The sequence below is a fragment of the Somniosus microcephalus genome, chromosome 3 (assembly GCF_052327205.1).
Source record: "Somniosus microcephalus isolate GS21.2 chromosome 3, FLI_Smic_1.0, whole genome shotgun sequence".
In the NCBI taxonomy this organism is placed as follows: Eukaryota; Metazoa; Chordata; class Chondrichthyes; order Squaliformes; family Somniosidae; genus Somniosus; species Somniosus microcephalus.
Window position 1 is genome coordinate 171,587,101 of NC_140989.1, and position 27,969 is coordinate 171,615,069.

Consider the following 27,969-nt stretch of genomic DNA (forward strand, 5'->3'; position numbering starts at 1 on the left):
TATCGGTATTACAGTATACATGAGCCAATAAATAGTGCCACCCTAAAGTAGTGCTCTTAAAGGCGAACGGTTACATTCTATAGTTCCCTTAAAGGTAAACGGTTACATACACAACACTCCTCCCTTCCTAGCTTATTACTTACAGAATCCCGTTAAACATACAATCTTCAACTTTATATAAACAGTTTGCAGATATACTCTCGATGGAGTCAACGTCATATAACAATTTACAGATATACTCTCAATGGAGTCAACATCATATAACAGTTTACAAACATACTCTCAGTGGAATCAGTTTACAGGTTCAGTCTCTGTGGGAACAGTTCATAAATTCAGTCTCTGGTATTAATTCGTTCCAGACAGCATCCTCCATAGCTTTTTTTTTTTTTTTATATATAAACAGCTTGTACTTTCGTCCTGTTGAACCAGCAGTGCGGACTTATACAACCCACTGGCTGTCTTGATAATGTCCCTGGATTTTTTTTACAAATTTAGCACCTTTCGTAGTGTTCGGACTGAGGTAGTAGAAGTAATAATATTTTAAACAGTTATTATTTTCTGCTGCTTCTTTTTCTTTTCTGCCTTTTTGAAACTCTCCGAGCTCTTTTCCCGGCTGCCATCTGTAGCGCCACCAACTCTCTATGTTCCTTAGACCTTAAGTGCTTCCTCAGGATTTCAGCACTTTGGGAGTTCCCATCACAATTTGGGCAGACCACATCCTCATAACATTCGGTGTCACTCAACAGGTCAAAACCCTTCTTCAAGCAATCATATTCATCCTGCTCTTCCTCGGATGTCTGCCCTTCCTTCCCTCCTGGCCTCATTTGTGCGTTCAATCCTTTCCCTTCCTTCAGGGATTTCGTTATCAGGCTATTTAATCCTTCTACTGAAGTAGCTGTTTCCCCATTCTCCTGTTCCCCTGGACGTAATTCAGCGTACTCCTCCATTTCATCCATCATTTTCTCCAATGCTTTCATCTTCTCTTCCTGTTGTACTTTGGCTTCCAGTGCTTGGAGAAGTTGCGCCTCGATGCTCTCTAGCTCATGTTCAGGGCCCATTCCCAGTTGAAACTGTTCTTCAAGTCGGTCAACCTCGGTAATTGCCGCCTCATATTTGTCTTGGGCTTCCTTCCATATTTTTATGAGTTCTGCCATGTCTTTCACCTCTACATCCTCATCTATGTATGGAACTTCTACCGATGAGTCTGTCTTGGCCCTGAGCTCAAGAATTTCCTGCAGCCTTTGGACTTCTTGCTCATGTTCAACCTTTAGTTGCTCATATACTTCCAACGAAACTAGCTTTTCGGAGGTTGCTGAGTTAACCCCCTCCAGAATTGTAGTCTGGGCCTGTTCATACTGTTTTTTCAACTTCTCGCACTCTGCTTGTAAGGAGTCGTAGAGAAGAACTGGAATAAAATCCTGGCTTCCTGAAGATTCCTCTTCATTTGTTTCTTTCGCAATTTCCTGTTGGAGTTCAGCCAAGGCTGCTATGCTATCTGCCTCTCGAAGTCTCACTGCCATCAACTCTTCTTTATTCTTGCAGTCCATCTCAGCCATTTCCCGTTTACTTTCATTTAACTGAGTGAGTAGTCCCTTATTTTGGGCTGAGAGATATTGCACCTTCTCATGTAGACCCTTGCACTCCTTCTCTGCTTGACATAGCTGATTACCGCTGATTTGGTTCTGCGTTTCAAGTTCCAACATCCTTTGCTTAGCTTCTTTCAGTTTCGCCCCTATAAGCTCCTCTTGCAACATGGCCACATTATTCTCATCAGGTAAAGAAGCGTTTCTCTTTTCCATGTCCAAGATTTGTTTCTGCATCTCCTTAAGAGCACCCTGTGATTCAACTTCTCTTAACTTTGCCTGCACTAGCTCCGTCTCTAATTGCAGAACAAAATCCTCAGTGCAGCGTGATTTGCCCTTCTGCTGTATCTCTAGATCATGCAAATATTCTAACCCCTGAACATCATCAGGGAGATGTGATCGGTAATTGGTCACGATGGCTCTATGGTCGCTCTCTGCTTGAGCCAGTAGGTTCTGTTGTCTTTCCAGACTCTCCCATTCGGTGTCATAGAACTTTTTCATTGTTTTCATCTCTTGTACGAGGCGGTAACTTAATTGTTCTAATTGTTGTTGTACTTTGAAATAGCGTTGAGTTCGAGCCCGGTGTTCCTCCGTAATGCATATGTCTGTAGCTTGAACAGACTCAGAATTCTCTGTCTTTATGCACGCCATCGATTTTCCAACCTTAGTCCGTGAGTTAATGTTAACCTTGTTTTTCATACATAAGCTGGACTTATCGTCTTCCGGCTCAGAGTCTGAGCTGCTTGTCTGCACCGAGTCCTCACTCGTCATTGCTTGTCGGTAGTGCCATTCCATGTCTATTTTCTTGATCCACTCCCGTCCTAGAAGTGGTGGTCCTCCCTCAGGTAGTACGTACAAATTCATTCTTGGGTGTACTTTACCCCTATCTCTCACCTTGACTCTTATCTTCCCCATGGGGTATACGCGATGCCCCGTGTATGTCTGTAATACGAACTTGGTATTTCTTAAGGGTATGAGAGAGAATAGTCGGTGGCAGTCCTTTTGGTTGATGACTGATACAGCTGATCCCATGTCCAGCTCCATTCGTACTTGGACTCCAGCTATTTTTAGTGTGACCCAGATCGTCTGTAGATCAGTTACTTTACCCACATTGTGGATTCTCAGACTATCCAACTCCTGGCTGTTTGGGTCTGAGTCTGAATTTTGTTCGTCTGAACTCTTTTCAGCCACCTGATGCACCTTGTACTTTTCTTGTGGTGGTGGCTTCCTTTGTTTGTTGGTCTTCTTTCTGGACCTGCATACCTTCGCGATGTGACCCAGTTTGCCACATTTCCTGCACTCTTGATTCTTAAACCAGCACTGATTCTGGTCGTGCGTTGTCTTTCCACAACGGTAGCATTTGGAAATGCTTGCAGTCATTTGGTCCACCCCGAGTGCCGCCGCCTTTAGCTGCATTTCCGCCGTCCCTTTCGCTGCGGCTTCGTGCGATGAAGCTATGAGGACAGCCCTGTCCAGTGTGAGGTCGTTTTCTTCCAGAAGTCGCTTCTGCGTTCCTTCTTTGGCCAAGCCGCATACGAACTTGTCCCGCAGCGCCTCTGTCAAATTCCCTCCAAACTGGCAGTATTTCGCTAGCTTACGCAGTTCGACTAAGTATTCCGCATTGCTTTCATCTTGCCTCTGGGTTCTGGCGTAAAATTTAAATCGTTCAGCCAGTATCAACGGTGTGGGGTTCAAGTGATCCTTCAGCACTGCTACGCTCTCTTCGAAGGTCTGGTCCACTGGTTTAACTGGTGCTATTAGATGTTTCAAGAGCCCGTATGTTTTTGCTCCCATCGAATTTAACAAAGTTATTGCCTTGGCGTATATGGCTACGCAATATATTCCTATGCGTTCCCCATACGTGGCCCTGTCTTCTATTTCAGCATTAAAATCATTAATATTTCCTCGCTTAGGCATCTTCTTCTCTTTCCGAGAACAGCACAAGTATTTCTTTACTTATTATTAATTTTCTTCTCTTCTTGAGAACACCACCAGTATTGCTTTACTTATTTCTTGTTTCTGAAAATTCTAATTAATTTTCTTCTCTCTTCTTGAGAACACCACAAGTATTGCTGTACTTATACTTATTTTCCCTCTCTTCTTGAGAACACACCAGCCTTTCTGAAAAATCTTATTACTTTCCTGAAATTCTTAATAATTTCCAAGATGGCGGTTTCCCGCTTCTTCCTTCTTCAGCGGTTTCCCCGCGAAAAATGGCGGCTTTCCCGCGCTTCTCGCTCTCCCCGCCCACTTCGATGGCGGTTTTCCCGCGCTTCTCGGCGCTCTCCGCCCACTTCAATGGCGGTTATCACCCGTTCCCCGACGCTGACTTTCAGGCCGAGTGCAGGCCTTATCAGCGGATGCGATCGATGGCCCAGCTGCGCCTCGCACTTGAAAGCGGCCCCCGGCCTCTGGCTCACCCGCTCGCGCGGCTCTTGCTCGCTCCCTCCCGGGCTCTGGCTTACCCGCTCGCGCGTTTCACCGCGGCTCTTATCAGGGATTGCGATCGCCCTTATCTCCCGATCGGTGGCCCTGTCTTTGCAGCCAACGCTGCGGCTTACCCACGAGGTTATGGAGGCTTCAGGGTCCTAATGCCTGTCGCTTCCAGCCTGTCGGTTCCAGACTGGTGAGGATTGAAACCTCTCTTCAACGTCCTGTCTTCGGACGAAGCCGCCGTGGAACAACTGCCGCAGGGTTCGAATCCCATCCTCGTCGCCAATGTTAAGTCTGTGGGTTGTATTATAAATAATCACAGACTCCACTGTTAACAAAATAAAACAAGTCTTTACTATTCAGAGGCTCGGGCGATTCTGCCCTAGTTAACGTATCACAACCCTTATATACTGGTGTGGTCACTATCGGTATTACAGTATACATGAGCCAATAGATAGTGCCACCCTAAAGTAGTGCTCTTAAAGGCGAACGGTTACATTCTATAGTTCCCTTAAAGGTAAACGGTTACATACACAACAGAAACCATCCCATATACACTCCAGGAATTCCTCCTCCACAGTATTGTTACTAATTTGGTTAGCCCAATCTATATGTAGATTAAAGTCACCCATGATGACTGCTGTGCCCTTATTGCACGCTTCTCTAATTTCCCTTTTAATGCCATCCCCAACCTCCGCATTACTGTTTGGAGGTCTATATACCACTCCCACTAATGTTTTCTGCCCCATGGTATTTCTCAGTTCTACCCATACAGATTCCACATCATCAGAGCTAATATCCTTCCTTACAATTGTGTTACTCTTTAACCAGCAATGCTACCCCACCTCCTTTTCCTTTTTGCCCATCTTTCCTGAATATTGAATACCCCTGGATGTTCAGTTCCCAGCCTTGGCCACCCTGGAGCCATGCTTCCGTAATCCCAATCATATTTGTTTACTTCTATTTGTGCAGCTATTTCATCCACCTTATTACGAATGCTCCTCGCATTAAGACACAAAGCCTTCAGGCTTGTTTTTTTTTTTTTTTTTTTAAAAAACACTCTTAGCATTATTATTTACTGTGGCCATGTTTGAGTTAAACCCTTGATTTCTCTGTCTGCCACTTTTGTTTTTCTCCTTCCTGTCTTTTGCTTTTATCCTTGTTTCCCTTTCCTCTGCCTCCCTGCTCAGGTTCCCAAACCCCTGCCATTTTAGTTTAAACCCTCCCCCAGAGCAGTAGCAAACACTCCCCCTCGGACATCGGTCCCGGCCCTGCCCAGGTGCAAACCGTCCGTTTTGTACTGGTGCCACCTCCCCCAGAACCGGTTCTAATGTCCCAGGAATTTGAATCCCTCCCCCTTGCACCATTCCTCTAGCCACGTATTCATCTGAAATATCCTTCTATTTCTACTCTGACTAGCACGTGGCACTGGTAGCAATCCTGAGATTACTACCTTTGAGGTCCTATTTTTTAAATTTACCTCCTAACTCCCTATATTCAGCTTTTAGGACCTCATCTGTATAAAACAGGCACTGAGACCCAAATAACTTACATTGTAAAACGGAAAGAGGGGCACTTGGAAACCACAGACACTCGAAAATTGTGAACTACAGACAGCTTTTAATGCACCAAGCTCTTTTACACCTTAAAACACTGGTCACAGCCCGACTTTACATACTTTTAAAGTGTACTACCTGTACATTAAAGTCTGAAGATCATGATGACCAATGGATTGTTACTGGATTCCTTTTTGTTCATGGTTTGATCATCCCTGCAGCTGCTGTCCCCGCTTCCAAAAACAAATTGTTGACAACGCACGCCAGGAGATGCGCATGCACCCCACCCACAGGAGGGGATACTGTTGCCTGTCGTCTGAGTGAGTGTCATTAGGAACAGGTTCCACTGTTCGGCACATCAGTTTTGTTATATCTGCTTCCAAACTCAAATTCTTAGCATTGATACAGCTGATTCAGGGATCATAAGCTCAGCTGGTTCTTGGGAACACTTGTACAGTACATACAATAACCATTTTGAAAAGAACACCTGCAAAAAAAACAGCTGATACCAGGCACCTCAGTCCTAGAAGTGCCTGTAATTTACAGTTTCACCATATATAAACTGTGGTTTATGGTCAAGGCAGGATTTAGGATTACTTTGACCACCAGGACTTCTGATGGGAGAAAAAGCTGGTGAGGAAAAGATTGCACAGCTAGTTTGTACAGAGGCTAAATCACTCACTTCATATTTGCTGCGAGCTGATTGTTGCCTCTGGAGACACCGCCGATAGGCCCATTACATTTATTGGCCAGGTCTTGAGAATTAACCACCCCCCCACCCCCCAAACCAGGGCAGCAGTCCCCTGAATTTATTTTTAAACGATACCACTGGTCTTCATGAAAACCAGGCCTAGCATGTGCATAAGCTGGTCATGACATTTGGCCTGCACATCTGTGTTGCATCAATGCAAATGTAATAAAAAATGCATGTGATGACAATATCATGTTGCAAGGTTTACTAGCCCCATTGAAATTAACAGCAGCCAGGAATACGTAATAAAAATGGGCCTTTGTTTGTCAACCTAAAAGGTCCACTGGTTTATCTTGATGGGGCTGCCAACTACAGAAGTCTGCAATGGCAACTGGAAGCCAAAGAATATAAAAGTACCGTAAAAAAAAATCTTTATAGGCGGGTCTTAGTGTTTCCCTAGGAAGCAGTGCTACCTCATTTACCTTCCAGCACTCAATGGCAGGACTGTAAACTTAAATTTAGATGAATGATTTTCAATTTACATACTTGATTTTACAGTAATTCCAGATGCAAAGAAATCTGAATAGAACAATTTACATACGATCGCTCCCGTCCAATTGTGCACTTTAACATTGGTCCCTGACAATGAACATATCTACATTTGTGCAGCAGAAAGAGAGCGACACAAAACACAGGTCACAGGGAAAGACAGTCACAGAAAGTGCGAGATACCCTCAAGGCAACACAAGCTATACCTAGTAACGACAGAGTGACATTAGTGAAGACCAGGGAGCAGGAATCAGTCTGCCCTCTTGCCAATGTAGTAGCACCCCTGGCTGCAGTGGCGCCAACCTTTCAATGATCTCAGTGGATCACAAAATATTACTACAAAGCCACACTCAAACTCACCATGCTGTGCCACTCAACACATCCCCATCACACTGCCTTCCGTACCCTCCTGCACATCCTTACTCACACCAACTTACCTTGCACCTCCACCCAACCCTCTATCTACATTATCACTTCCCCATCTCACTAGCCACCCCTCACACTCCCCCCTCATCCTCCTGCAAGTATACCAACAGCACACAAGGATAGGCACTCAGAGGTTTAGCCAATGTCCATGTGACGTTTCTGGTAGTGTTGTCATACAGTGACATCTATTTTTCCAACACTGCCCCTTATTGGACAGTTACACCCCCCCGCTATAGTGATGAGTGTGCATGGAATGGCTTGGACATTAAAGGGATACTTCACGGTGCTGGTGTGGGATGGTGTCAACCTGGCACATCATGTGGCAGCCAGGGTAAACAGTGTCAAGTGAAGTAAATCTGGCCATGGTGATGCCATCGCAGGCCTCCCAGGCAGCAATGTTGTCAGGGGCTGATACTGTGTCCTGTGCAGCATCAGGTGATGGCAGAGAAGGTTGGTGATGTTGGTGTTGGGGCTGATCGTGGAAGGATTCAGGGGACCACGGTCTGATTTGTTCCAAGGGCACCGAAGTTGCTGCAATAGATGGCAGTTGCAGGCGAGATGACAGAAGCAATCTGTCAATGGTGAGAGAGGTTGTTCCAATGAGGTGGCACTGGACATACTAAAACACTAGCAAGCTAAAGAAATCTCTATGTATTACAAATTAAGTAACCAACAGTTTCTGCACTCTGAAATTGACCATCTGCAACATGGCATCCTTTTACACCACTTCTGCAGCGGTCAGATTAGAAACATCAGAGCAGACTCAAATCACGCTAGGGTGAGCAGGCACGTTCCCCGAGCAGCGGGTAACCCGTGGGGAGCATGGAAAATTGGAAGAAAGCCTCAAAATACCATTAAATTGGCTCTTAACAAGCCATTTAATGAGCTCAATTGTATCCCCAGCTGCTAGGTGTCGGTCAGTCCTCCGCTGACCGACCTAATGCCTGGGAGACTCGCGTGGAAGCTGGTTGACAGCAGGTTTCCTACCCGTCAATCTTTGTTATTTTGACAGCGGACCTGCCTCCAAACCGGCCCTCTAAGCGCCGGCAAAATTCCAGCCTAAGTGTGGGTGAAAGCACTCTGTAGCCTTATCAATCCGTTACTAAGGAACAGGAAAGCAAGACCGGTGTATATGCTGCAACATAGCTGAAACTTTTCCGAAAGCATTAGTTTTCACTGCATGAAAAATAAATGCAAGATTTATTGCCAAGAGGTGAAAGGTCAGTACAGTCCAAATGTCATAGCATCTTCAATTTGAGTTTCAAAAATACCTGCTACAGAATCCCAATATGCCAGAATATACTATACAGAAGTACGGTATAATCTTTCCAATAGGCATGCATTGGTAGTATTGCTTATGAAGTGAGACACCGAATGTTTTGCACAATTATAGCCAAATTCCACGGTGTAAGAAATTGCATTTCTCCAATTCTAATTATCTGAGGATTTCATCTTCCCTTTTAAATCTGTGCTGTTAACATTTCTCCAAGATGAATTTCATTGGTTTCAACTATTATGGAGAGTGCATGAGGAACTAGGTAAACTCAGACTACTCAACAGTACAAATCAGGTCAAATTTTAATTAAAAGCTAAATACCAGGGCTACCTGTTAACTAAATAAGCATTCTCTGTTTACTGTTTCAATATGGAGCAAGTTTACTCTGGTTATTTCTTAAAAAAATTAAATTTATCCAATGCTGCTTTGGTTGTTGCTCATAATCTGAGTAAACTGCCTCAGAAGCTACTGTAGGAATCAACGGATTGCTAAGAGGTCGAGTCAGTTCAGTAAATCAACCGAATGTAATTAAACAAGTGAACAAAACAAAAACATGCAGGAGCAACAGCAAACAGGTCTATACAGCAGCTTGTTCCACGAGGTCTGAACTCAGGACCTCCCACTCCATGACGTCATCACGTTTCCCGCCGTTCGGGGCATCACGTGACTAACGTGATGACGTCATCGCGTTGTTTCAGGGCTTTTATAGAAAGCCTGTTTACACTCAGCAAACGAACATAGATGCTGTAACATTGGTTTAAAGACAGAAATGCATTTGTACAGGAGTTCATTGGTGGTTTTGCCACACGCGCCCCCCCAGAAGTGTCTTTAATCGTCAAAGTCAATCGCAGAGGAGGTCGGACAATCCTGTCGGAGCAACTCCGATATTCCCGGAGAGGAATGGATGGTGCAGGAGAGGAGCTGGGCCGCAGGGCCAGGTGTGGCGGCCGCGGGCAGTCGCCCATGACGCGGCGGCTGCGCTGTTTCGACTGGCTGCTCGAGGTCCAGGTGTGCAGCCTCGAGGCGGTCCACGGAAATGTGGTCGGGTTTACCTCCGACGTCCACTAGAAAACTCTTGGCGCCCACCTGCAGTACTCGGAAAGGGCCCGTGTAGGGAGGCATGAGGGGGACTACGGTGGGCATCCTGCCGGGCAGTAATAAATTTAGCCCTCATAAGCTCCGGCGGAAATGTGACGCGGGCAGTCCGTGCTGTGAAGTCGGAATGGGCCGGAAAGCGTGCGCTGCGGCCCGGTAAGCCTCCAGTTGTTCAGTGGCGGACCACAGACGCGTCGGCAACGTGAGAAACTCGCCGGGGACCCCGAGCGGCTGGCCATAAACCAGTTCGGCGGCCGACGCCTGCAGGTCCTCTTTACGCGCCGTGCGCAACCAGAGCATCACCCATGGCAACTTATCCATCCACGCGGTCCCTTGGAGGGTAGCCCACAGCGATGCCTTCAAAGAACAATAAAGCGTTCGCATAACCCATTGGCCTGCGGGTGGTATGCTGTGGTGCGATGGAGCTTGGCGCCCAATTCTGAAGCCACGGCGTTCCACAAAGCAGACGAGAACTGCGGCCCGCAGTCTGATGAAATGTCCGATGGCACGCCGAAACGGGCAACCCAGGACGAAAGAAAAGCCCGGGCGACATCCGTGGAGGTGGTGGACGTCAATGGAATGGCCTCCGGCCATCTGGTGGTACGGTCGACGATTGTCAGAAGATGCGTGAACCCTTGTGACGGTGGTAGTGGGCCCACGAGGTCGATACGAACATGATCGAATCGCCGCTCCGGTACCTCGAAACCGGTGACGGGAGCTTTGACGTGGCGCTGCACCTTCGCCCTCTGGCACACGACACAAGCGTTGGCCCAGTCGCGCACATCTTCTCATTCCCCTCCAGACAAACTTGGATACTAACAATTTCTGTGAAGCACGCACGCCCGGGTGTGCAAGGCCGTGCATGATATCGAATACTTTCCTGCGCCAGGATGACGGAACGATCGGGCGTGGGTCTCCCAGGGAGACATCGCAGAGCAAGGACGTGCTGTCTGAGTGGAAAAGGTATGTCCACTGACCGCAGGCAAGATGAATCGGAACGGAAAGCGCGCGTCTCCGGGTCAGCCGTCATTAGCGAATAATCGAGACCCAGCTGGACGGCCGCACGCGAGAGGCAGTCGGCAACAACGTTGTCCTTGCGGGCCACGTGCCGGATGTCGGTGGTAAACTCAAATGAAAGTGAGTTGCCGTTGCTGTCGGGCCGACCACGACTCCGTCGTCTTGGCCAGGGCAAACGTCAGGGGCTTATAATCCACAAAAGCAACAAATTGGCATCCTTCCAATAAAAAGCAAAAAAAGTGGCGGATGGCCAGGAACAACGCCAACAGCTCCCGGTCAAATGTGCTATAGCTACGTTCGTTACTACGTAACTGGTGGCTAAAAAACGCCAGCGGTTGCCATGTCCAGTCAACCCATTGCTCTTGCACGGCGCCAACAGTGTAGTCCGACACATCGGTCGTGAGCGCAATGGTGGCGCCGGGCAGCGGGTGCGCCAACATCGTCGCATTGGCGAGGGCCTCCTTCGTGTCTCAAAAAGCACGGTCCATAACCGGCAACCAAATCACAGGTTCCTTCCCCGGTTTCCCTCGGAGTGCCTCGTAGAGCGGCCGCATGAGCTGGGCAGCCCGGGGGACAAAGCGATGGTAAAAATTTACCATGCCGAGGAATTCTTGGAGCGCCTTGACGGATTGTGACTGTGGGAATGCAGTGACTGCTGCCACTCGCCCGGAGTGGCAGTGCCTCTTCTGCGGTGATCCAGAAAAATCGATCTGCCTCAGTCCGAATTGGCACTTGTTTGGGTTAATTATAAGGCCATGTTCCTGGAGACGGCGGAAAAGAACGCGCAGGTGACGTAGATGTTCCTCCTTTGACGCGCTGGCGACGAGGATATCATCGAGGTACACGAAAAGGAATTTGAGATCCCGTAGCACCGAATCAATGAGGCGCCGCATTGGAGTCCGAAAGGCATTCGTAAAAATTCAAAAAGGCCAAACGGGGTAATGACCGCCGTCTTCTGGACGTCCCGAGGGTGGACGGGCACTTGGTGGTACCTGCGGACAAGGTCGATCTTGGAGAACCACGAAGTGCCGGCTAAGTGGGTGGAAAAATCTTGAATGTACGGTATCGGGTACCGGTCTGGAGTCGTGACCTCATTGAGGCGCCGATAATCACCACAGGGCCACCACCCACCGCCGGGCTTTGGCACGATGTGCAGCGGAGACGACGACCAGGGACTATCTGACCGGCGAACGATTCCCAGCTGCTCCATAGTGGCGAATTCCACCTTCGCGGCTTCGAGTTTACTGGCCTCTAATCGCCGAGCCCGGGCGTAAACCGGGGGGGCCGGTTGTCGCGATGTGGTGTTCACACGTTTGACGGTCGTCGCCGAGAAGAAGGTGGGTTGTGAGCGAGCTCCGGAAATTCCTTGAGCAGGAGGATGAACTCGTTGGGCGTCGACTCGGTGCGGGCAACCGCGTGGGTCACGCCGGAGCCCCGAAAACAGGGAATGGGGGCCCTTGAGGCGGCGGCATGAATCAGGCGGCGATTACGTACGTTGACCAGTAGGTCATGCGTGCAGAAAAAGTCAGCGCCGAGGATTGCCAGTGGTATCGTGGCGGTTATAAACTCCCAGTAGAAAAGTTGCCCGCCAAGACACAATCGGATCCACCGCTTCCCGTACGTACGGCTGGCGCCGCCATTGGCGGCCTGTAGTGGAGAACCGCGCCTCCCAGATCGGACGTCGAGGACCGAAGCGGGGAGGATGCTGCACTGGGCGCCCGTGTCGCACAAGAAACGCCGGCCTGAAATGGAGTCGGTGGTGTACAACAGTTTCCCGGAATCACCAACCGTCAGCGTGGACGCGAAACCGACCTCAGGGTCTCCCCTCTGGTCGCGCAATCGGTTTTGCTGCTTTCTCGGCACGAATTTACAGGGGTCGGCAGCATCTGGCTTTCTGACCGAAACGGGCGTGGTAGTAGCAAAGGCCGGTCTGTGGAGGCGCCGAGGCGGGGTTCTTGGAGGCGGGACACGTCGAGGTGGCACAGTACTGCTGCATCACCGCGTAAATGGTGTTGGCTTCGGCCGCGAGCGCCACACCGTCCGTAGCTGTCGACCTGGCCAGGGCTGCTTGCACCTGCTCAGGGAGCTGGCTCAGGAACAGTTCCCGCAATATAAAACACTGCGGCTCAGACCCGAGGAGGGTGAGCATGTGGCTCATCAACTCGGAAGGCTTAGCATCGCCTAACCCGGGGAGTGTGAGCAAGCGTCGCGCGCGCTCCGCCTTAGTGAGACCGAATACTTGCATGAGGCACGCCTTGAGCGTTTCGTACTTGTTTTCCATGGGCAGGGTCTCAAGCAGGCTGATAATTCGGGAAGCCGTCGAGCTGTCCAGTGCGGAGACCACATAAAGGTAATGGGTCTGATCCAGCACTATGTTTCGCAGTTGGAACTGAGCCTCCGCTTGCACGAACCAGGAGGCTGCCTGTTCCCAAAATTGAGGGAGCTTCAAACTCGCTGCATTCACATCCATCTTGTTCTTGAGCTTGCCTCCGCGAAAATCGTCCGCGAAGCTTCGGGGTCACCAACGTAGGAATCAACAGATTCCTAACTGAATCACTGAGGTCGAGTCAGTTCAGTAAATCAACCGAATTTAATTAAAAAGTGAACAAAACAAAAACATGCAGGAGCAACAGCAAACAGGTCTATACAGCAGCTTGTTCCACGAGGTCTGAACTCAGGACCTCCCACTCCATGACGTCATCACGTTTCCCGCCGTTCAGGGCATCAAGTGACCAACGTGATGATGTCATCGCGTTGTTTCAAGGCTTTTACAGAAAGCCTGTTTACACTCAGCAAACGAACATAGATGCTGTAACATTGGTTTAAAGACAGTTATGCGTTTGTACAGGAGTTCATTGGTGGTTTTGCCACACTACTAAAGATCTGTTGAGTCTGAACAGTAAACTCAATAGCTCAGTATTCAATCTATTCTATATTTTTACAAGAGAAAAGTCTAGAGTTTATACTATTGTGTGTGCCAATTACAACAATGTATGGAGGGAAAAGCAGGAGTAAGTGGGGCAGGGAAGGCAACCCTGGGCCATTTTCATTCACCTTTGTGTGACCAAGATGCTGGCCAAAGTGGTAGAACCCTCCCTGGCTGCAATTCCCAAACAAAAAAGCAGCATTGCTTTAGAACAGGTAACAATTTGACCTTCTGGCACAGGGTTCCGAGCCACTATAATCCTAATGTACCGCTTTTCTTGAAAAATAAAACTATGAAATTAATTAAAAGACAAAATACACATTTTAGCAGATCCTTTATGGTGCTGCTCACAGTAATTTGAATTAGATGCTTTTTTGCAAAGATAGCAACGTTATGATGTGCAATATTATTCTGCTGGCTAGGCAAAGCTTTAAGGGCACAAAATTAATTTCTGTTCAGTAAATAGCAATGGTAGGTAGGTGCAAGTTCAGAGGTTAATTAAGAAGCTGCAGACATTCTGGCTCCAGTATGGTGTTCCTTGGTTTATTTATACTCTCAGCATCACACTACTTGTGTCACAAAATGCATGTTCGGTGCACTGTTTTTATATTAGACGTACATGCACAAAAATATCCGTTCCTCATCAGCTTAAAGGTTATGACCCAAAAAAGTGCAAATTATACAAATATGTAGGACACCATACTGAAGCATGAACACATTAATACAAGTACTGTAGGTTGCCAATGTAGATTTGGACCATCAACCCAATTTAAACTGTGGCACCAGATGGGGAGGGGTGGGGGGGGGGGGGAGGGAGAACGGGGGAAGAAAGCCAAGGGGGAAGTGTGCACTTCACCGCAAAATCAAATTGTAACCATTAGCTTGAAACTAAGGCATGAAAGCATATCACCTACCCATCACATTTTAACAAAAGGAAGTTATGATCCACAGAACTTGTCTCAAGTGGACTGAAGGTGGTTAAAAAGGATAGAGAAGGGGGCTTAACCCAAACTAATAGATTTAAGTAGGCGTCACTCTGCAATGCAAGACAAGATTTTGATCAGACTGAAACAAGAGCCAATTCAAAACTAGTTGCGCCCTCCACTGCTGCCTGTGCAGCCACACTAAGCCAATTTGTAACCCAGCCTACAATATACCAAGTTTTGTTTGAGTTTCTTCATTATTCTGCCATTAATGCCAAATTCTGTGGCAACACAAAACTACCTTAAAATGGAAAATAAAATCCATCTAGTAAAAAGTAGGGTTTTTTTTTTTTTAAATACAGCTCAGTCTAATGGCTCGGCATCTCTAACCTAACACATTCTTGTGGCATGAGGTTTGAACATTAATCAAATTCAATCCAATTGTTTCTGCACAAGTAACCTCATACTGTACAAAAATGTTATGTCTACATGCTAAGAACCAAATAGTTTAAAACAGTTCCTGGAGTATGCAGTTCCTTGTTAAAAAAAAACACATGGTTCACTGCCAGATTTTAAGCACACAAAAAAAAATTATATACAGAACCAGAGCTTGCTGTCAACTTTATTTTGTCAGAGGGAAATATTAATTGGGGGGGAAAAGCACAGCACTGGAGTAGTTTGCCCAGTTTTCATTCCGGCCATCCTTGGGGTCTCCCAAACATTGTAGTCTTTCAAATCTCCACTTGAAGCAATTTGTATGTGGTTTTGATTAATTTAGCAGTCAAATGCTGCACAATGTTAACATAAAAACAACAAAATTAATATTTAGCTATTGCACTTTGTTTTCAGTAATTAGCAGAACCACTAAACTTCAATTATCCAATTGGGGTATTTAAATCACCAACCTAAAATTATGGGGTGGAAGCCTCAAGATTAGCAGGTCACTGATGATGCTTGATCTTCTACACAAAAAAGTTGGCAAGTATAGTTTGGCTTTTCTTTTAAATTAAAAAAGACTAAAAAGGCATGTGCGTGTTCAAGTTCAAGAAAATCCCAAATATAGACCTATAAATATGCAAAGAGGAAACTAGTCATTTTTATTCTTATTTATGTAAATAAAAGTTAACATACATTTTCAGTTCTTTAGTACCACTACTACAATAACCACTTATATACCACCTTTAAACGTAGTAATTACACGGGCTTGATTTACACTAAATATCAATACCATGCGGAATAACCAGTCATACTCACAGAATCATACCCTTCAGCTAACACCCCAGTCTCCTCCATCACAATCTCTGGGTATGTCCTGTCCCACCAGCAGGACAGACCCATCAGAGGTGGCAACACAGTGGTATACAGTGAATAGGGAGTGACCCTGGGAGTCCTCAACATTGACTCCGGATACCATGAAGTCTCATGACATCAGGTCAAGGAAATCTCCTGCTGATTACCACCAAATGCCCTCCCTCAGCTGATTCAATCAATCAATCAGTACTCCTTCATGTTGAACACCACTTGAAGAAGCACTGAGGGTAGCAAGGGCATAGAATGTACTCTGGTTAGGGGACTTCAATGCCCATCACCAAGAGCGGCTCAGTAGCACCACTAGTGACCAGGCCCTGAAGGACATAGTTGCCAGACTGGGCCTGTGGCAGATGGCGAGAGAAAAAACATGAGGGGAAAAACCTACTTTACTTCATCCTCACCAATCTGCCTGTCCCAGATACACCTGTCCATGATGGTATTGGTAGCAGCGACCACCGCACACAGTCATTGTGGAGACGAAGTCCAGTCTTCACACTGATGACACCCTCCATCGTGTTGTGTGGCACTACCACTGTGCTAAATGGGATAGATTCAGAACAGATCTAGCAGCACAATACCGGACATCAATGAGGCGCTGTGGGCCATCAGCAGCAGCAGAATTATATTTCAACACAATCTGTAACCTCATGGTCCAGCAGCTCCCTCACCCTACCATTACCATCAAGGCAGGAGACCAACCCTGGTTCAATGAGGGGTGTACAAAAGCATGCCATGAGCAGTACCAGGCATAGCTAAAAAAAAAAAAATGGTTACAGCACAGGAGGCCGCCATTTGGCCAGTCAAGCCCATGCCAGCTCTCTGCAAGAGCACTTCAGCTAGTCTCACTCCCCCGCCCTTTTCCCGTAGATCTGCAAAAAAATTTCCTTCAGGTACTTATCCAATTCCCTTTTGAAAGCCACGATTGAATCTGCCTCCACCACCCTCTCAGGCAGTGCATTCCAGATCCTAACCACTCGCTGCGTAAAAAAAAAAAAGTTTCTCATGTCGCATTGGGTTCTTCTGCCAGTCACCTTAAAATCGGTGTCCTCTGGTTCATGACCCTTCCGCCAATGGGAACGGTTTCTCTCCATCTACCCTGTCTAGACCCCTCATGATTTTGAGCACCTCCATCAAATCTCCTACCTTCTCTGCTCTATCCACGCAACTGAAGTCCCTCATCCCTGGAACCATTCTTTTCAATCTTTTCTGCACCCTTCCCAAGTGCAGTGCCCAGAATTGGACAATATTCCAGTTGAGGTCAGACCAATGTTTTATAAAGGTTCATCATAACTTCCTTGTTTTTGTACTCTATGCCTCCATTTATGAAGCCCAGGATCCCATATGCTTTTTTAGCCACTTTCTCAACTTGCCCTGCCATCTTCAACAATTTGTGCACATATACCCCCAGGTCTTTGCTCATGCACCCCCTTCAGTTTAAATTGCCCCCCCTCGTTCTTCCCATCAAAATGTATCACTACGCACCTTTCTGCATTAAATTTCATCTGCCACGTGTCCACCCATTCCACACTGCCAATTTTTGTCCTTTGAAGTCTATCACTGTTCACTATACTTCCAAGTTTTGTGTCATTTGCAAATTTTGATATTGTGTCCTGTACACCCAAGTCCAAGTCATTAATATACATCAAGAAAAGCAGTGGTCATAGTACTGACCCCTGGGAAACACCACTGTATACCTTCCTCCAGTCTGAAATACAAGTCCACCACTGCTCTGTTTCCTGTCACTTAGCCAATTTAGTATCCATGCTGCCACTGTTCCTTTTATTGCATGGGCTTCAACTTTGCTGACGAGCCTATTACAGGAAACTGTGTGTTATCCGGAGGCTAACTGTCCGGAATGCTCGAGCCACCGGCAAAAATCAGGTGCTGTTTTCATTAGGTTTTTTTTCCCTCGTTACTTTTTTCCTCAACAGTCAAGCTCTGCAAGGTCTGCTGAAGCTGTTGCTAAGCTATAGAGACGCTTGGACTGTTTAGAAGCTGTTGCTAAGCAACAGGGTTTGTTGACAGATACGGAGCTCAGAAGCTTCCGTATCTTTCAACATTAGTGCTGGAGTGTCCGGCAGTTTTGAGGGAACGGCAACAGCTCGGTCCCGTCGGTGCCGGATAGCACAACGTTTCCTGTATATGGCACTTTATCAAACGCCTTTTGGAAATCCATGTACACCACATCAGCCTCATTGCCAGCATCAACCATCCCTGTTACCTCATCAAAAAACTCAATCTTTCCTCATAGCTAAAATTCCTCAGCCCAGGCAACATCCTCGTAAATCTCCTCTGCACCCCTTCTAGTGCAATCACATCCTTCCTGTAATGTGGTGACCAGAACTGCACACAGTATTCTAGCTGTGGCCTAACTAATGTTTTATACAGTTTGAGCATAACCGCCCATCTCATATTCTAGGACTCGGCTAATAAAGGCAAGTATTCTACTGTATATGCCCTCTTAACCACTTTATCTACCTGTCCTGCTACCTTCAGGGATCTGTGGACATGCACTCCAAGGTCCCTCTGATCTTCTACACTTCAGTGTCCTACCATTTATAGTATAATATTCCCTTGCCTTGTTAGCCCTCCCCAAATGCATTAGCTCACACTTCTCCAGATTGAATTCCATTTGCCACTGTTCTGCTCACCTGACCAGTCCATTGATATCTTCCTGCCATCTGCAGCTTTCTCCTTATCAACCACACAGCCAATTTTTGTATCATCTGCAAACTTCTTAATCATACTTCCTACATTCAAGTCCAAATCATTGATACATACCACAAAAAAGCAAAAGACCCAGTACTGAGCCCTGTGGAACTCCACTGGAAACAGCCTTCCAGTCACAAAAACACCCTTCGACCATTACCCTTCGTTTCCTGCCTCAGCCAATTTTGGATCCAGCTTGCCACTTTGCCCTGGATCCCATGGGCTTTTACTTTCGTGACCAGTCTGCCATGCGGGACATTATCAAAACCCTTGCTAAAATCCATATATAGACTACATCAAACACACTACCTTCCATCAACCCTCCTGGTTACTTCTTCAAAAAATTCAATCAATTTAGTCAGACACAACCTTTCCTTAACAAATCCATGCTGACTGTCCACAATTAATCAGTGTCTTTCTAAATGAAGATTTATCCTGTCCCTCAGAATTTTTTCTAATAATTTTCCCACCACCGAGGTTAGGCTGACTGGCCTGTAATTATTCGGTCTAGCCTTTTTGCCCTTTTTAAACAACTGTATCACACCTGTAGCCAGTGGGAATTGGAAAATGATCGGAGCCTCTGCTATTTCCTCTCTTACTTCTCAACAGTCTGGGATACATCTCATCCGGGCCTGGGGATTTATCCACTTTCAAAGATGCTAAACCCCTTAATGCTTCCTCTTTTACTATGTTTATTTCACCTAATATATCACTCCACCTCAGTTTGCATCGTCCCTTTCTTTTGTGAAAGCAGACGCAAAGTATTCATTAAGAACCATACCCATGTCTGCCGCTTCCACACACAGGTTACCTTTATGGTCCCTACTCTTTCGTTAGTTATCCTCTTGCTCTTAAATGTATTTATAAAACATGTGTGTTTTACTTGCCAATATTTTTTCATGCCCTCTTGGCTTTCCTAATTGCCTTTGATTTCATCCTTGCACTTTCTATACTCCCTCGGCTTTCTGCAGTATTGAGTCCTCGGTATCCGTCATAATCTTCCCTTTTTTTCTTTATCCTACCTTGTATGCCCCTTGACATCCAGGGAGCTCTATATTTGTTAGTCACACCTTTTTTCTTTAAGGGAACATACTTGCTCTGAACCCTCTATCTCCTTCTTAAATGCCTCCTACTGCTCCAACACAGATTTACCTTCAAGTTTGTCTCCAGTCCACTTTGGCTAAATCACCTCTCGGCTTAGTAAAATTAGCTTTTCCCCCCAATTGAGAACTTTTATTCCTGGTCCATCCTTGTCTTTTTCCATAGCCACCCTAAATCTAACTGAATTATGATCACTACCACCAATATGCTCTTCCACGGATACCCTTTCCACCTGCCCAGCTTAATTCCTAAAACTAGGTCCAGAACCACCCCCTCTCTTATTGGGTTTGCTACGTACTAGCTAAAAAAGGTTCTCCTGAATGCATTAAGAATTCTGCTCCCTCTATGCCTTTCACACTAATGTTATCCCAGTTATTAGGAAAGTTGAAATCCCCTATTACTGCCCTTTTTTTGCACGTCTCAGAAATTTGCCGACATATTTGCTCTAACTCCCTTGGACTGTTCGGAGGTCTATAGTACACTCCCAGCAGTGTGACTGCCCCTTTTTTGTTTCAGTTCAACCCATATGGCCTCATTTGATGATCCTGCTAAGATATCCTCCCTCCTCACAGCTATAACTGATTTAACCAATATTGCGACCCCCCTCATCTCGTCTGAAAACCCCGTAACCAAGAATGTTGACCTACCATTCCTGCCCTTTTCAGCCATGTCTCAGTAATAGCTATATCATACTCCCACATGTCTAGCTGTGCCCTCAGCTCATCTGTTTTATTCCCTAGACTCCTTGCATTGAGGTATATATCATTTAGCACTGCCAAACTCCCTTGTTGTCTATTTTACATAAGAACCAGGAGCAGGCCAATCAGCCCCTCGAGCCTGCTCCGCCATTCAATATCATGGCTGATCCAATCTTGTCCTCACCACTTTCCCACTCTCCCCATACCCCTTGACTCAAATGTCTGTCAATCTCCGCCTTGAATATATTCAGTGACTCCACAGCTCTCCAGGGTAGAGAATTCTAAAGATTCACGACCCTCAGAAGAAATTCCTTCTCATCTCCGTCTTAAATGGGCAACCCCTTATTCTGAAACTATGCTCCCTAGTTCTAGATTCCCCCACTAGGGGAAACATCCTCTCAGCATCCACCCTGTCAATCCCCCTCAGAATCTTATATGTTTCAATAAGATCACCACTCATTCTTCTAAACTCCAATGAGTATAGGCCCAACCTGCTCAACCTTTCGTCATACGTCAACCCTTTCATCCCAGGAATCAACCTAGTGAACATTCTCTGTACTGCCTCCAATGCAAGTATGTCCTTCCTTAAATATAGAGACCACAACTGTATGCAGTACTCCAGGTGTGGTCTCACCAACGCCCTACTTTTATACTCCATACCCCTTGCGATAAAGGCCAACATTCCATTAGCCTTCCTAATTTCTTGCTGTACCTGCATGCTAACTTTTTGTGTTTCATGTACTAGGACCCCCAGATCCCTTTGTACTGCAGCATTTTGTAGTCTCCCTCCATTTAAATAATAATTTGCTTCTTCATTCCAAAGTGGATAACCTCACATTTTCCCACATTGTACTCCATCTGCCAAATTTTTGCTCACTCACTTAACCTATCTATATCCCTTTGCAGACTCTGTCCTCCTCACAACTTGCTAACCCACCTATCTTTGTATCATCAGTAAATTTGGCTACAGTACACTCGGTCCCTTCATCCAAGTCATTAATTTCTAGCCTTTGTTTCCTCTGCCTAACAAACTCGCTTACTAATTTTCTGCCTTCCATTTCCAGCTTTGCTTCTCTCCCTTCTGAAACTCATGTTCCCATCCCCCTGCCAAGCTAGTTTAAACCCTCCCCAACAGCACTAGCAAACCCCGCCGCAAGGATATTGGTTCCGGTCCTGTTGAGGTGCAACCTATCCGACTTGTACAGGTCCCACCTCCCCTAGAAACGGTCCCAATGCCTCAGGAATCTAAAGCCCTCCCTCCTGCACCATCTGTCCAGCCACGCAATCATCTGCTCTATCCTCCCATTTCTGTGTTCACTAGCACGTGACACCAGGAGCAATCTGGAGATTACTACCTTGGAGGTCCTGCTTTTTAATTTCTTTTCTAGCTCCCTAAAAATCTGCCTGCAGGATCTCGTCCCTCTTTCTACCTATGTGAATCACGACCTCTGGCTGTTCACCCTCCTCCCCCCCCTCTCCTCAATGTCCTGCAGCCAGTGACATCCTTGACTCTGGCATCAGGGAGGCAACATACCATCCTGGAGTCATGTCTGCGGCCACAGAAACGCCTGTCTATTCCCCCAACACTATTGTTCTTCCAATCTTCTTCCTTCCCAACTGTGCAGCTGAGCCACCCATGCTGCCATGGACTTGGCTCTAGCTGCACTCCCCAGAGGAACCATCGCCCTCCCCAGTATCCAGAACTGAATACTGGTTAGCAAGCGAGATGCACTCAGGGACTCTTGCACTACCTGCCTGGTCCTCTTCTGTCTGGCGGTCACCCATTCCCTCGCTGCCTGCACTCAAGCTGTGGGGTGACCACCTCCAGAAACGTGCTATCCATGCAACTCAGCCTCGCGGATGCACTGCAGTGACTCCAGCCGCCACTCAAGCTCAGAAACCTGGAGCTCGAGCTGCTGTAGCTGGCGACACTTCCTGCACGCGTGGCCGTCCAGGTCACGAGAAGCATCCAGGACTTCCCACATGGCATAGGATGTGTAATTCACGGGACTAAGCTGTCCTGCCTCTATATAATATATACTATGAACTACCTTGACAGAAATAAACTTAAAGACTCACCAGCTACCCACCAATCAGCTCCCTTGTGCAGACATCACTCCTGTGTAGAGTTCCTCTCGCAGGTCCACCGCTCATCTCAGCTCATATGCCCCCTTTTTCTGCTTCATCTTGCTCTACCTAGTCATCTTGGGAGCTCTGACTTTGGTTGCCCTACTTTCCTCCCCCCCTGATGGGAAAGTACCTGAACCATCTCCTCTTTAAAAAAAAAAAGGCAACCCATTGTTAGATTACAGTTTTGCCTGCCAATCTTTGAATTCAATGTACCCAGGCCAGGTCGGTTCTCAACCCACTGAAATTGGCCTTCCTCCAATTAAGTACTTTTACTCTAGATTGCTCCCCGTCCTTTTCAATAGCTAGAAATGGCGATGTTCACTGATGATCGCACAGTGTTCAGTTCCATTCGCAACTCCTCAGATGGTGAAGTAGTCCGTGCCCGCATGCAGCAAGACCTAGACAACATTAAATCTTGGGCTGATAAGTGGCAAGTAACATTCACACCACACAAGTGCCAGACAATGACCATCTCCAACGAGAGAGTTTAGCCTCCTCCCCATGACATTCAATGGTACTACCATCACTGAATCTCCCACCATCAACATCCTGGGGTCACCATTGACCCAAAACTTAACTGGTCCAGCCACAAAAACTGTGGCTACAAGAGCAGGTTAGAGGCTGGGTATTCTGCAGCAAGTGTCTCCCCCCCCCTGACACCAAAATCTTTCCACCATCCACATGGCACAAGTCAGGAGTGTGATGGAATATTCTCCACTTGCCTGGATGAGTGCAGCTCCACAACACTAGAAGCTCGCCACCATCCAGGACAAAGCAGCCTGCTTGATTGGCACCCCATCCATCACTGGCACACCATGTACCATCTATAATATGCACTGCAGCAACTCGCCAAGGCTTCTTCGACAGCACCGCCCAAACCCACGACCTCTACCACTTAGAAGGACAAGGGCAGTAGGCGCCTGAGAACACCACCACCTCCAAGTTACACACCATCCTGACTTGGAAATATATAATTGTTCCTTCATCATGCGGCGTCAAATTCCTGAACTCCTCAGCTAACAGCACCGAGTACCTGCCCTTCACGGACCACAGCGATTCAAGAAAGCGGCTCACCACCACCACCTTCTCAAGGGCAATAAATACTGGCCTTGCTGGTGATGCGCAAAGAAAAAAATCAAAAATCACATGAACGAATAAAAAAAAAAAACTACTAGTTGCACAAACTCACTATCAAATGTCATCTATTGTTAAACTTAAGGGAATAGAGAGCAAATATTTACAGGAAGGGGGAAACTGGCATCTTCCGTTGGAAGGGAGCAAATATTTACAGGAAGGGGGAAATTGGCATCTTCCGTTGGAAGGCACGAGTGAGAAAAAGGGAGGGCATTCAGTGGCTTTCCTCTTGAAATCTACTCAAATAAAGCAAGTCTGTGGAAGATTACATTTTTAGGGAATAATTTCTATAATTGTTTCCTAAAGAACTGTTACTCCAATAGTTCAGAAGTTTATCTTGCAAGTAACTGAACCACATAAACCAGGAAGCTTCCAGGGTCAATCTCTGATCGCAGTAGGTAACACGAATCGTACTTTAATTAGCCCGGTTAGGAAGGGCAAATTAATGAAGGTTCCCAATCCCAATAGTTAGCAAATGACCCCATGGAAATACACACGGACGCCGGCTATGGACAGACTCCACATCAACGGTGATGTCCTCCGCAATCAAATAGCCCATCAACACTCACAGGAATAATGTAATTTAGGCGAGGTAAAGGGTGGGAGGGGTATCTACCTCATCAAGGAATCATTTTCAGGAGGGGGAAAAAATTAAACTGTACAGTAAATCACCAATAATCCTAGAACATTGACCCTGAAGAACATTACTGCACTCCAAACTTAAAATGGAGAGCAATGAATTCAGAGTTCAGAGCCCTTGAGCTTTTGAATGAGAACCAAGCAAGCATTCTACAAGTTGCCACTGGACTACAGTTTCAATTAAGACCAACTGGTTGCAAACAAAAAGCTTGCAAATATCCAACTCATGAGAACACTCAGGTGGTGATATACAATAGTCATTGAAGATATTTCCAAGAGCATTCACATTTCAAAACAACTTCGGCTTGAAGTAAAAAAAAGTGATAGCATAGTCTCTTACCTGATTGTACATGTATCGTAACATGAAGTCCAACAAAAAGGATTTGCCTTTACGGAATGCTCCTGCCACAGAGACAACCACAACATTCAAGTCCCGAATGTGTTCTTGCAATAGAATTCGTTCCAAGGATGCTTCATCTAGATCAAAATGATGATTATCTTCATGTGCCAACACTACCTGTATTGGCCTGGCCTCTTTCATGGGTACATCGTCTGAATTCATCAGAACCTCCTGGATACCAGACTCATCTGTTTAAAACCAAAAACAATATTTTAGTCTTTCTAAGCTAAAAATGAAAAATAACAATGTGGTTTGATTCCACCTCATCATATGGTAGATTTTTCCTTGTAGTCCCGAATCACTTCAAGGAAACTGCAGTCCCAATTGAAATCAGTTACACTCAGCACACCAGGAATCAAAAGTCATTAAAAAAGTATTTTGCCTAACCCAAGCTCATACACAAAAAACAGACACAAACATGTCCTGAATCAGGAATAGCAATTAATGCTTAGCAGGCCTGAGTAAAATATATATAGCTGCTACCCAACTAAGGTTTAACCCAAAAAATTCAGTGCAAGTTTATTTAAAAAGTTATTTTGATAACTCAACTGTTTTAATAAACTGACAAATCATAATGCAACTACTGCTAGGGGCAAATCTGAATAATGCAGGTGTCTACCAATAACCTTTAGCTAAGTATTAAATTCAATGATGACAGAGCCCAGCATGCGAATGCAAAAGATAAGACTGAAGCATTCGCAACCATCTTCAGCCAGAAATGCAGAGATGGTGATTCATCTGACTGCTCCCATCATAGAAGCCAGTCTTCAGCCAATCTGATTCACTCCATGTGATTGAATGGTAGCGTAGTGGTAAGGTTACTGGGCTAGTAATCCAGAGGCCTGGACTAATGAGCTCAAATCCCACCATGACAGTTGGGGAATTAAATTGTTAAATAAATCTGGTATAATTACTAGCATCAGTAACCATGAAACTATCAGATTGTTGTAAAAACCCATCTGCCATACTTACCTGGTCTGGCCTATGTGACTCCAAACACAGCAATGTGGTTGACTCTTAATTGCCCTCTGAAATGGCCTAGCAAACCACTCAGCTGTAACAAACCGCTACGAATGAAACTGGGCAAGCCACCCGGCATCGACCTCGGCACCGGCACACCCAGCCCAGCCGACCCTGCAAAGTCCTCCTCACCAACATCTGGGGACTTGTCAAAATTGGAAAAGTTGTCTCACGGACAAGTCAAGCAACAGCCATACTCGCAGAATCATACCTTTCAGCCAATGTCCCATACTCCATCACCATCCCTGGTTATGTCCTGTCCGACCGGCAGGACAGACTCACCAGGGGTGGCATACAGTCGGGAAGGAGTGGCCCTGGGACATTGACTCCGGATCCCATGAAGTTTACCACCTACTGCCCTCCCTCAGCTGATGAATGAGTACTCCTCCATGTTGAACACCACTTGGAAGAAGCACTGAGGGTAGCAAGGGCCCTGGTTAGGGGGACTTCAGTGTCCATCACCAAGAGCAGCTCAGTAGCTACACTACTGACCGAGCCCTGAAGGACATAACTACCAGTCTGGGCCTGCGACAGGTGGAGAGAGAGAGAACCAACACAAGGGAAAAACCTACTTGACCTCTTCCTCACTAATCTACCCGTCACAGATGCATCGGTCCATGACAGTATTGGTAGCAATGACCACTGCTCAGTCACTGTGGAGACGAAGTCCCGGCTTCACACTGAGGACACCCTCCATCGTGTTGTGAGACACTACCACCGTGCTAAATGGGATAGATTCAGAACAGATCTAGCAGCTCAAAACTGGGCACCCATGAGGCACTGTGGGCCACCAGCAGAATTGTATTCCACCACAATCTGTAACCTCATGGCCAGGCATATCCCTCACTATATCATCAAGCCCAGTGACCAACCCTGGTTCAATGAGGAGTGTACAAGAGCAGCACCAGGCATACCTAAAAATGAGGTGCCAACCTGGGGAAGCTGTAACAGGGCTACATGCATGCTAAAAAGCAGAAGTAGCATGCTACACAAGACAAACTAATCCCACAATCAACAGATCAGATCAAAGCTCTGCAGTCCTGCCACATCCAGTCATGAATGGTGGTGGACCATTAAACAACTAAACAGGAGGAGGCGGCTCCATGAATAACCCCATCCTCAAATGACAGAGCCCAGCACGCGAGTGCAAAAGACAAGGCTGACACGTTTGCAACCATCTTCACCCAGAAGTGCAGAGTGGATGATCCATATCAGCCTACTTCGGAGGTCCCCACCATCACAGAAGCCACTCTTCAGCCAATTCGATTCACTCCACATATCAAGAAACAGCTGAGCACACTGGATACAGCAAAGGCTATAGGCCCAGACAACATTGTGGGTATCGTGCTGAAGACTTGTGCTCCAGAACTAGCTGCGCCTCTAGCCAAGCTGCTCCAGTACAGCTAGAACACTGGCATCTATCAGACAATGTGGAAAACTGTCCAGGTATGTCCTGCCCACAAAAAGCAGGACAAATCCAACCCAGCCAATTATCACCCCATCAGTCTACTCTCAATCAGCAGCAAAGTGATGGAAGGTGTCATCGACAGTGCGATCAAGCGGCACTTACTCACTAATAAACTGCTTACTGATGCCCAGTTTGTGTTCTGCCAAGACCACTCAGCTCCCTACCTCATCACAGCCTTGGTCCAAACATGGACAAAGGAGCCAAATACCAGAGGTGAGGTGAGAGTGACTGTCAAATGCTGCCTTGATGTCTAGGGCAGAGTGTGGCATCAAGGAGCCCTAGTAAAACAGAAGTCAAATGGGAATCGGGGGGAAAAAAAAACACTCCACTGGCTGGAGTCATAGCTAGCACAAAGGAAGATGTTTGCGGTGGTTGAAAGTCAATCATAGTCCCAGGACATCGCTGCAGGAGTTCCTCAGGGCAGTGTCCAAGGTCCAACCATCTTCAGCTGCTTCATCAATGACCTTCTCTCCAACAGGTGGTCAGAAATGGGGATGTTTGCTGTTGACTGCGGTGTTCAGCACCATGCACAACTCCTCAGATAATGAAGCAGTCCATGCCCACATGCAACAAGACCTGAACGACAATCAGGCTTGGGCTGGTAAGTGGCAGGTAACATTCACGCCACAGAAGGGCCAGGCAATGACCATCTCCAACAAGCGAGAGTCTACCAACCTCCCCTTGACATTCAATGGCATTAACATCGCCGAATCCCCCACCATCAACATCCTGGGGGGGGGTCACCATTGACCAGAAACTTAAGAGGACCAGCCACAAATACTGTGGCAACAAGGGCAGGTCGGAGTCTAGGTATTCTGCAGCAAGTGTCTCACCTCCTGACTCCCCAAAGCCTTTCCACCATCTACAAGGCACAAATAAGGAGT

The 27,969-nt window shown here is 46.6% G+C and overlaps 1 protein-coding gene across 8 annotated transcripts in view; it reads right to left on the reverse strand.

Moving 5' to 3' along the window:
- The window catches only part of atl2 (atlastin GTPase 2), a 118,454-nt gene that overhangs the window by 64,951 nt on the left and 25,534 nt on the right, over window positions 1-27,969 (reverse strand). For 7 of the 8 annotated variants that reach the window (XR_015077574.1, XM_085981902.1, XM_085981896.1 and 4 more), the window contains exon 2: window positions 24,538-24,785. Coding sequence is in view for 6 of the 8 variants with exons in the window: in XM_085981902.1 (XP_085838028.1) it covers window positions 24,538-24,785 (248 nt within the window). In the remaining 2 variants the exon portion in view is untranslated. Of the gene's footprint in view, window positions 1-15,380; window positions 15,541-24,537; window positions 24,786-27,969 lie in introns of those variants that run through there. The other variant, XM_085981904.1, reaches the window with a different exon arrangement.